The sequence below is a fragment of the Mus caroli genome, chromosome 1 (assembly GCF_900094665.2).
Source record: "Mus caroli chromosome 1, CAROLI_EIJ_v1.1, whole genome shotgun sequence".
NCBI lineage: Eukaryota > Metazoa > Chordata > Mammalia > Rodentia > Muridae > Mus > Mus caroli.
Window position 1 is genome coordinate 119,565,162 of NC_034570.1, and position 10,339 is coordinate 119,575,500.

Consider the following 10,339-nt stretch of genomic DNA (forward strand, 5'->3'; position numbering starts at 1 on the left):
AGCCAGTACAATTGACCCCTTGTCAACTTGACACACAAACACATCACTATTAAGCCTCAACCCTTACTTTCTTTTTTTCTTTTATATGAGTACACTGTAGCTGTACAGATGGTTGTGAGCCATCATGTGGTTGCTGGGAATTGAACTCAGGACCTCTGCGCATTCCGGCCCTGCTCGCTCCGTCCCAAAGATTTATTTATTAGTTATATGTAAGTACACTGTAGCTGTCTTTAGACACACCAGAAGAGGGCTTCAGATCTCATTATGGATGGTTGTGAGCCACCATGTGGTTGTTAGGATTTGAACTCAGGACCTTTGGAAGAACAGTCAGTGCTCTTACCCGCTGAGCCATCTCACCAGTCCCCAATCCTTATTTTCTTATTCATTCCCAAGATCTAAATAACTTTAAAAGTACCACGGTCTTTGAAAATTCTTGCATGTTAAAATTTCAATCCTTTTAAAATATCCAATCTCTTTTAAAACTTACACTTCCACTTTGCTGTTCATCACCAAAGGAAGTCAGGACTGGAACTCAAGCAAGCCAGTAAGTAACATCCCTCCATGGCTTCTGCATCAGCTCCTGCGGATTCTTGACCTGCTTAAGTTCCAAACATAGTGGCACATGCTTTTAATCCCAGCAGTCTAGAGGCAGAAGCAGGTGGGTTTCTGTGAGTTTGAGGCCAGCCTTGTCTACGCAGTGAGTCCCACAAAAGCCGGAGCTACATAATAAAGAGATCCTGTCTCAAAAAATTATTTAATTTAAATTGTATGTATATGATTATTTTGTCTGCATGTGTATTTGTGCACTGTGTGCATTTCTGTTTACTACAGAAGTCAGAAGAGGGTGCTGAGCCCCCTAGAACTAGAAGTGTGGAGGGTTGTATGTAGCCACGTGGATGCTGGGAACAGAGTTGAGGTCCTCTGTAAGAACAGTCAGTACTCTTAACTGCTGAGCCATCTCTTCAGTCCCCAACAGAATTCCAATGCTAGTTAGCACTCCTGTCCTTCAGTGGTTTAAAAAGTGAAGCACTCATCAAATTAGTATGTTCTTCTCAGAGTATATGTAACTTGTATGATGTTGTTTGGTTTTGTTTATTTTTTGTTTTGTTTTTCAAGGCAAGAGTTTCTCTGTGTAACAGAGCCCTGGCTGTCCTGGTCTCACTTTGTAGGCCAGGCTGGCCTTGAATTAACAGAGATCTGCCTGCCTCTGTCTCCTGAGTGCTGGGATTAAAGGCATTCACTTCCATGCCTGGCTGATTTTTAAAACAATAAGTTTAGTTGTATAGATTTTCTTTTCCTGGGGTTAGGAAAGGAGAAAGTGGGTTTAAGGATCTTGGTCAGTGTTTACGAGTTGTAAAGTTTGAACAAGAGCTGAGGATGTAGTTCTGTTGGTAGAGCTTTTGCCTAGCATGCATGGTCCTCGCTTCTGTCTTTACCATCACACCATACAATCCAAGACGGTGCTACATGACTGCAGTCAGGATACTCAAAAGGAGGCAAGGGGACCAGAATTCCAGTTCACTCTTCTCACCACAAGGAGTTGGAGGCTGGCTTATGAACCCTATCTCAAGAACAAAACCAAGGGCTTGAGAGATGGCTCAGTGGTTAAGAGTGCTCTTCCAAAGGTTCTGAGTTCAAATGCCAGCAATCACAAGGTGGCTCACAACCGTCTGTAATGGGATCTGATGCCCTTTTCTGGTATACTCATATACATAAAATAAATATACTCATACACATTCTAGTGTAATCATATACATAAAATGAATAAATAAATCTAAAAAAAAACCCATTTGAATGAAAACTCAAAGAGGTTTTTAAATACAATTGTGACCATGCATATTTAGGGTCTTTGCCATATAGGACTACATATGCCCCAAAATATCTATGAATGTAGCCCAATACATCTATGGATATGAATGTCATGTAACAATTTCAAAATGTTCATCAGTTTGGGGTTTGTTTTTGTTTCTGTTTTTGTTTTCTGAGACAGGGTTTCTCTGTGTAGCCCTGGCTGTCCTGGAACTCACTTTGTAGACCAGGCTGGCCTCGAACTCAGAAATTCGGCTGCCTCTGCCTCCCGAGTGCTGGGATTAAAGTTGTGTGCCACCACGCCCGGCTCATCAGCTCTTCTTGAGTCTACAAAATACTCTTATTATTTTTACTTTTAATTCTTTAAACAATATTTGTTAATTTTATTTCATGTGCATGAGTGTTTTGTCATGTAAATCTGTCTGTGCAGCACTTGCATGGCTGGTGTCAGTCGAGGCCAGAAGAGGGCACAGGATCCCTTTGGACTGAAGTCACAAATGGTTGTGAACTGCCATGTGGGTGCTGGAAATCGAACTTAGGTCCTGTGAAAGTGTAGCGGGTAGTCTTAACTGCACAGCTATCTCTCTAGCCCCTACAGAATTTAAAAAAATATATTACTAAATCACCTTGAAGAAGAGCGTATGCCACACTAAGATCTTTCTGTCTGGAGGAAAAAACGTCTTCCCACCTTCCAGCAGGCCCTTTGTAGGCGGGCCCGCTTCGGGGCCCCGCCCACGGCCACTCAGTGCCCTCCTCCTAGCTCCCTTCTTCCCGACAGCCTTCGCGCGGGGCCTGACGCTCCGCTCCGCAAGATGGCGGCGGACAGTGAGGTGAGTTCTGCGCCCTGGGTGCCTCTGTCACAGAGTTCTGCCGCCGACGTCAGTGGCCCGCGGCTTACTGTCTGTGCTCTTCTCTATCCCCGCAGCCCGAGTCCGAAGTGTTTGAGATCACAGACTTCACCACAGCCTCGGAGTGGGAGAGGTGAGTAGTGTGTTTGGTCCTGTCTGGCCCCGGGCGGTATCACACAGGTGACGCTGGTTCGGAGGGAGACGCCCACGCTTCGTCTCTTCTTCCGCGCCACGGCAGCTTTGGCTTTTTCCGCATCAATCATACAGACAGGTCAGACCAACCTTCAGACTCCGCCTTTAAAACAAGTTGTGTTGACTTCCAGATCACTTCCCTGGCACAGAAAACCATTTCCGAGGTCGTCCCCGGGTCTTCTGCTTTCATGTCAGTTTGCCTTGGTTGTCATCAAAGCCGTCAGCTAAGCAGCTGCTGTGTTTTCTTCCTGTGTTTATTGGAAGAGACTTTTAGCGTTCCGATGACTGTTCATCTGTCATCCTCTTACCATCGTTATCCTGTCTTCGAGAAATTAAAAGATTAAAATTCTATTATTTCACTATTCTTTTCCGCCCTTCCCCTCTTTCCACTCCTTCTCTTCATACTTACAAATAGTATGCTTACATACGTCTTTGGAATGTTTTGATTCACAGCGTTACATTTTAAATTTGGTCCTGTGCCCAGACTTCCCGAGCTTGTCAAATTCAGATGAACAACTGCATTCAGGCGAACATGTTTTATCACCTGAGTTTGTTGAAAACTAGTTTGTTGGCTTGATAGCTAGCTATTGAGGTTATCGTTGCAGCGCTTGTAGGCTTTACAAATGTGTGGCTCTCATATCAGTGGTGGCATAGGAAGATATAAAAGATCTTTGAAATAGTAGTAGTTTGACTTGTGTTCCCAACCCCCACACTTCATCGAGTCAGTAAGACTTAACACACTAACTAGCAAGACTTTATGAGGAAGTACTGTGTGCCCTGAACTATCCTAAGATCAGGGAAATCTGTGTACCTTTAAAAAACTCCAACAAATAGTTAAAATGTAAGCTGGTTGCTACTAATAGTTAAGTAGGGAAAACGTGGACTACAAAACTATTGGAGATATTTTTAATAGTTAAGTAGGGAAAAGAGAGGAAATGCCTGCTTTGAAATTGGGAAGGGAAATGGAAACTGGGTGAGGTGGCACCAAGGCTGAGTCGGATCACATGAGCTAAGGAATTAAGACCAGCCTGAGCAATCTAACAGATACTGCCTCAAGAAAGGAAAGGGAAAATGGTTCAGGGTTTGGTTAAACATGAGAAGGGACTGACATTGCGAGACAAGTAAGTGAGGAATTATCACTGGGAACTAAATAAAAATGATACAGTGAGATGTGAGGAATTATCACTGGGAAATAAATAAAAATGATACAGTGAGATGTGAGGAATTATCACTGGGAACTAAAAAATGATACAGTAAGATCAGTTTCAAAAGGCAGAGGCGTCGAGAGTTGGCGCACTTGACTAAAAACTCTCCAACTTGACTGTGCATCAGAACCTGCTGGTCTCGGTTCTCAGTGTTTCCCATTAGGTTTTAGGTCCAATCCCCAAATTTGCTTTTTCTAACATGGTCCCAGGTAATACAGATGCCAGCAGGTCAGAAGATCATATTTAGAAAGCACTGCTGCTTAAAGTGGCAAGAGCTTTTGATCCTATGGTGCAAGGATTGTTTGGTTTAAGTTGTTACATTGTGGTAAAATGAAGTAAGCAGTTTACATTGGTTCATAAAGTGGAACTGTAATTAGTTGGATAGAGTGAACTAGATTTAGGTAGATGAGCTTAATGTAAGTCTGAGGGGAAAGGCTCAATTATGAAACTTCAGGTTCATGCCTAAAAGAAAAGATATGTATCAGACAAGAGTGCTCTTTTGGGCACATTGACTGTAAAGTTGATATTTTGAAGGTAGTTAGAAAATGATGGTTTTGGAGGGTGAGTGGTAAGGAGACATTAATGATTGGTGTTTGGAATGGAAAAATGGCCATTTCCCCTGGTTAAATAGCTTAAAATTTCCTGAGGGGAGCTGGAGTGATGCTTAGAGGTTAAGAGTTCTGTACACTCTTCCAGAAGACCCAGATTCAATTCTCAGCACCCACATGGCAGCTCACAACTGCCTAAAACTCCAGTTTTAGGTTATTTAACACCCTCATATAGACATACATGCAAGGGAAACACCAGTGCACATTAAATAAATCAATAGATAAATAAACCCTTTCCCAGACTGGTGAGATGGCTCAGCGGTTAAGAGCACCCAACTGCTCTTCTGAAGGTCCTGAGTTCAAGTCCCAACAACCACATGGTGGCTCACAACCATCCGTAAGGAGATCTGACTCCCTCTTCTGGTGCGTCTGAAGACAGCTGCAGTGTATTTACATATATAATAAGTAAATCTTAAAAAAAAATAAAAATAAGCCCTTTCCCTGCTGTGGGCTCAGGTACATTTAAGATTTGGCTTCACCCATAATTCACTGCCATGGCTGAGGAAGCATTGATGCTAAAAGTGTAGTGGATGCCAGCACTGCTTCACAAGAGATGCTGAAGACTACCTTAGGCCATGATGGCCTAACATATAGCATACGCTAAGCTGCCAAAGCCTTAGCAAGCACCAAGCACACCGTTGTGTGCTTGTATCCAATTGTGATGAGCCTATGTATGTACTTTGTGCTGGGCATCAAATCAACCTGATTAAGGTTGATGACAATAACTAGGAATGGGTAGGCCTCTCTAGAATTATCATCATAAAGTGATGGGTTTCATCAGAGTATCAAATGCAAGAAATAAATGCGACTTTAAAGTTTCTTAAGCCTTATTATTTTTTTTTTATTATTTGGATGAAAAGTTCTTCTCAGAATTGAATGACAATAGGAACATGAATGATCCTAGGCATGGTTGAGAAGGTTTATTGTAAATATGAGGGAGCGAGCAGGGAGCGTCATCTGGAAGAGGTCAGTCTAAACTGGACCAGCAGACTGAACTGGCCATGAGAGGTAGGAACAGAGGGAAAGAGCAGAGAGAGCACATAGCCAGCTGACTGGGCTGTGTAGGAAAAGGAGGCTAGGGGAATGGACGCAAAGCTCAGGGTGGGGCTGGAGAGGGTTAGGGTAGGGGGCAGGGAATGCCAGCCAGGAAGGCTCTATAACTGGTACTTGTGGTAGAGACAAGAGGTTAGCAGAGACTTTGATATGTTAATAGACACTACCAGCACAGGTTAATGGAAGAGCAATATGTTCCTGTTGCCAGAGATAAGGAGAACATAAGCAATATGTTCCTTGTAGCAAGTAGGAACAATTTTAAGTCCCTAGGAAATGTTGGCTTTTGTCTAAATGTCAGACTGGCAAAAGGACTTTCTTGAAACCTAACAAGTATGCTATATACCATACAGATAATCTATTGAAACCTAACAAGTATGCTATATACCATACAGATAATCTATTGAGACCTAACAAGTATGCTATATACCATACAGATAATCTATTGAAACCTAACAAGTATGTTATATACCATACAGATAATCTATTGAAACCTAACAAGTATGCTATATACCATACAGATAATCTATTGAAACCTAACAAGTATGCTATATACCATACAGATAATCTATTGAGACTCCTAAGTAGAGACTTAATTTTGATGACCATGTGTAGGACACAGTGTAAAACATTAGGGATTTAGTAGCTAGTAAAAACAGATGAGGCTCATTGACCTGTGTTCAATCCCTAGTCCTATAGTAAAAAGAAAAAATAAGGCAGACTCTCTCTCTCTCTGATTTTTTTTTTTTTTTTTGAGACAGAGTTTCTTTGTGTAGCCCTGGCTGTCTTGTAGATCAGGCTGAGCTCAAACTCAGCTCCACCTGCCTCTGCCTTCTGAGTGCTGGGATTAAAGGTATATACCCTCCCCATCCCCTAGCTAAGGGTCCTGCTCTTATTGAAAGTATAGTCTAGCAGAAGAAATAGACATGAGTCAGATAATGTAACTAGTCTGTAATTACAAGTTAACATGAAAGCTACAAAGGTGAAATGGAAAGAACCCTGTTTTTCCAAAAGCATGTACAAAAGAACTTAGCATAGTAAGTGACTCATCAGCTAAGCTATGGAGAACTGTTAAAGAAAAAGTTACTACAGTTTTCTAGCCAAATCTCAATATTTGTAGCATACAATTGTCTCCTAGTCAGTGCTAAAATTCATAAGTATTTTAAAATGTTTCTTTGGGGCTGGAGAGATGGCTCAGTTTGTAAGAACACTAGCTGCTTTCCCACAGGTCCCGAGTTCAATTCCTAGCACCCACATAGTGTTCACAACCATCTGTAACAGGATCTGATACCTTCTATCATGCAGGTATACAGTCTAATAGAGCACTCACATACAAACATAAGTAAATGTTTTTGTTTTTGTTTTTTACTCTGAAAATTATTTTTAAGATTATTTTTATTATAGCAATAATACCTTGTTAAAAATACATTTAAACCTTCTACAAAGATAGCTATTAAATTTTGACATATTTTCTTTTAATTGTGTGTGTGTAACTTTTTTAGATCAAACTATATCAATGCTTGTTTCTGCAGCTTTCTTTTTTCACTTAACACACGGAACTTTTTCTTATTTCCTCAACTGTTCTTCAGAACCATTTTCCGTGGGTATACATTGGACGGTCTACTGAGTGGACATTTTAAGGAGTTAATGAGAAGGTTCAGTTAAATTATAAGCTGATTTATTATTTGATGTCATTACTGTTTTAAAAGAAATGCATAACTCATAATGCCAGTGAAGAAAAAAATCTGATGCCTTTGATTACAGTTGATTTTAATTACTCTGGAAGCACTTTCTAGATGGTTTAGGTAGCAATTGCAGCTGCTAGATTGGATCACATTTTTCTAATATAAGCAGATTGACAGTTTTCATTTGCTGATGTTCAGCGAGTTGCTAGTCAACTTTTAAAGATTCTTTTTATCATCTGTGTAAAGTGCTTTTGCTTGAATGCCTGTGTGTGCATCACATGCGTCTCGTACCATCAGGCCAGAAGGCCCTGGATCTCTAGAACTAGAGCTACAGGTGGGTGTGAGCCACTCTGTTGGTGCTGGGCAGAGAAAGTGATCAATTGTATAACTATCCTTAATTAGGATTAAGTTAATCTCTCAGTTTTGCTTCTCTTCTAAATTTATTGTATCATATTAAAGGAGGAATTGTTCTTAGTTTATGTTTTGTGGAAAGAGTGCTTTTATTGGGTGAATAGATTTAAATGAATCAAGATTTAAAAATTCTTGAACTAGACAACATTGTTTCTACTTTTATTCTATATCCCTAAGTTAGGCTCACATATTAAACTTCTTGAACATTTTCTAATCGAAATGTTAGGGTGTAAGGAAATGTTTTTTTAAAGAAATTGAATAGTACTAGGAAAAATGTTTGGTTATATATTTAGAAAGTTTTCCCTCCTTCTTAGGTTTATTTCCAAAGTTGAAGAAGTATTGAATGACTGGAAACTGATTGGACACTCTCTGGGAAAGCCACTGGAAAAGGTCAGATCTGTTCGCTTGTATCTCTAGATTGCTATTTACTTTGAAATCTTTGTTTTTATGCCCCTTGCTACAAATAATGCATTAAATAAAAAATAATTAAAAATAAATAATGCATCAAATTTGCATTAAAACGTTGAAATTTTAAGTTGTATAAAGTCTTATGAACATCAAATAGTATCTGGAAGAACTTGGGTTTGAATTTGTAGCAAATGATATATGTATGATATTTGCAAAACTTATTTATTGATTGATTTGGATTTTGAGACAGGTTCCCACTGTGTAGCTTTGGCTGTCCTATAGATCACTGTGGTGACTAGGCTGTCCTTGAACTCACAGATATCCACTTGTTTCTACCTCCCCAGTGCTACCAGGACTTGCTGTGAAACTTTTTTAAATTATAAAGTTCTATATATGACAACTTTCTTTGTATGAGTTCATCAATTTCTTCAGAGTTTACTTTTCTCAAAATCTAAGTTTTCCTTTAGCCAGGAAAACGTAATTTTTTAATTGAACAGAGAGAAACTGGACTTACCAATAGTTCATTTAGTACGGAAACTCCTTGGTCTAATAACTTATTACGTAATTGTCAGCTACAGTTACTTTACTAAGTTTGTATTGATAATGTGCTCGTAAGCTACAATTTAGACGTTTCCTAAAGAGAATACTTTGAGACTATACTTCTCAGTTTACTGAAGGGCTATACTTTGATCTGAAGCTTATGTAGATATGGTTAGTTAATTAAAAAGTACACACACACACACACACACACACACACACACACACGCTTGTAGGTATGCATTGGTTCTATCCTTCCTTGACTCTTTCTGGGGAGTCAAAGTAGGTCACCAGTCCGTGGTATCAGTTGATACCAGGCTGGCTTTGAACTTACAGAGCTCCACCTGCCTCTGTCTCCTAAGGGCTTGGATTTAAGGCATGCATCACTACCACCACCTGGCTCCTAAATTCTTTTAAAGTAAAATTGACCATTGTTTTTATTATTATACTGAAAAGACCTTTCAATCTCAATATTTGTTAAGAGGTTTCAGCTTCAGGGAAGTGATAACAGAATTTAGATAGTAAGATCTTTTTCCCATTATGAGTACTACATATAGGAATTGCAGTATTTAAAGTATGTTGAAACATACAGGGTAAGTTGGTGTCATATATTAAAATATTTTCATTTAAACTTTTGAATAAAGAAAAAAATGTGAAGTTCTCAAACCCAGATATTTCTGTTGCACTTGAAACACCTACATAGCAACGTTTATATGGATTCCAACAAGATGGATTGAAGGCACAATGTGCTGGCTGTATCTGAAAGCCCAAAACTGCAGTTTTAAATACAAGAGCTATCCCAGGTTCTCCTGAGATCTGATGTTACACTCTTGAATCCTTTGTTTTATATCTGTTACTAAGTACTTGGTGTGAGTTAGATGGTAGTGGTAGAGTAATGAGTAAGATTCTGCTGCCATCAAGGTTGAGGTGACAGAGAAGTAATGAGGAAAAGCAGTTAAGATACTAGATTAGGATTTAAATGAGTATACAGTTGATGCTTCCTTTTAAGGTAAATTATGGAATCAGTGATTTCTTAGAGTATAACCAAGTCCTGGGTCCAAAAAGTCAAGAATCACTGGGCCAGACAAAAAGATAGGAACTTGCAAATCTTATCAGATGCATTTCATCTCATAGGTGAACTCCTCTCCAGTTTGTGGTTACATTTAACTGCTCCACAGGTCCTTTAAGATATCCTTTGGAGGACTGGAGAGATGGTTTAGTCAGTGGTTAAATTCAGGACAGCCAGGGCTATACAGAGAAACCCTGTCTCAAAAAACCAAACGAAAACAAAAAGAAAACAAAAAACAAAACAAACTCAAAACACCCATGGAAGGAGTTACAGAGACACAGTTTGGAGCTGAGACGAAAAGATGGACCATCTAGAGACTGCATATCCGGGGATCCATCCCATAATCAGCCTCCAAATGCTGACACCATTGCATACACTAGCAAGATTTTGTTGAAAGGACCCAGATACAGCTGTCTCTTGTGAAACTATGCCGGGGCCTAGCAAACACAGAAGTGGATGCTCACAGTCAGCTATTGGATGGATCACAGGGCCCCCAATGGAGGAGCTAGAGAAAGTA

General features: G+C 39.8%; 1 protein-coding gene across 2 annotated transcripts in view; it reads left to right on the plus strand.

Annotated features, from left to right (window-relative positions):
* The first annotated feature begins 2,590 nt into the window (after window positions 1–2,590).
* Rab3gap1 (RAB3 GTPase activating protein catalytic subunit 1) overlaps window positions 2,591–10,339 on the plus strand; it is a 63,906-nt gene continuing 56,157 nt past the window's right edge. For both annotated transcript variants that reach the window (XM_029475870.1, XM_021162889.2), the window contains exons 1-3: window positions 2,591–2,639; window positions 2,735–2,790; window positions 8,123–8,198. In XM_029475870.1, coding sequence (XP_029331730.1) covers window positions 2,622–2,639; window positions 2,735–2,790; window positions 8,123–8,198 — 150 coding nt within the window. In that variant the 5' untranslated portion in view covers window positions 2,591–2,621. The remainder of the gene's footprint in view (window positions 2,640–2,734; window positions 2,791–8,122; window positions 8,199–10,339) is intronic.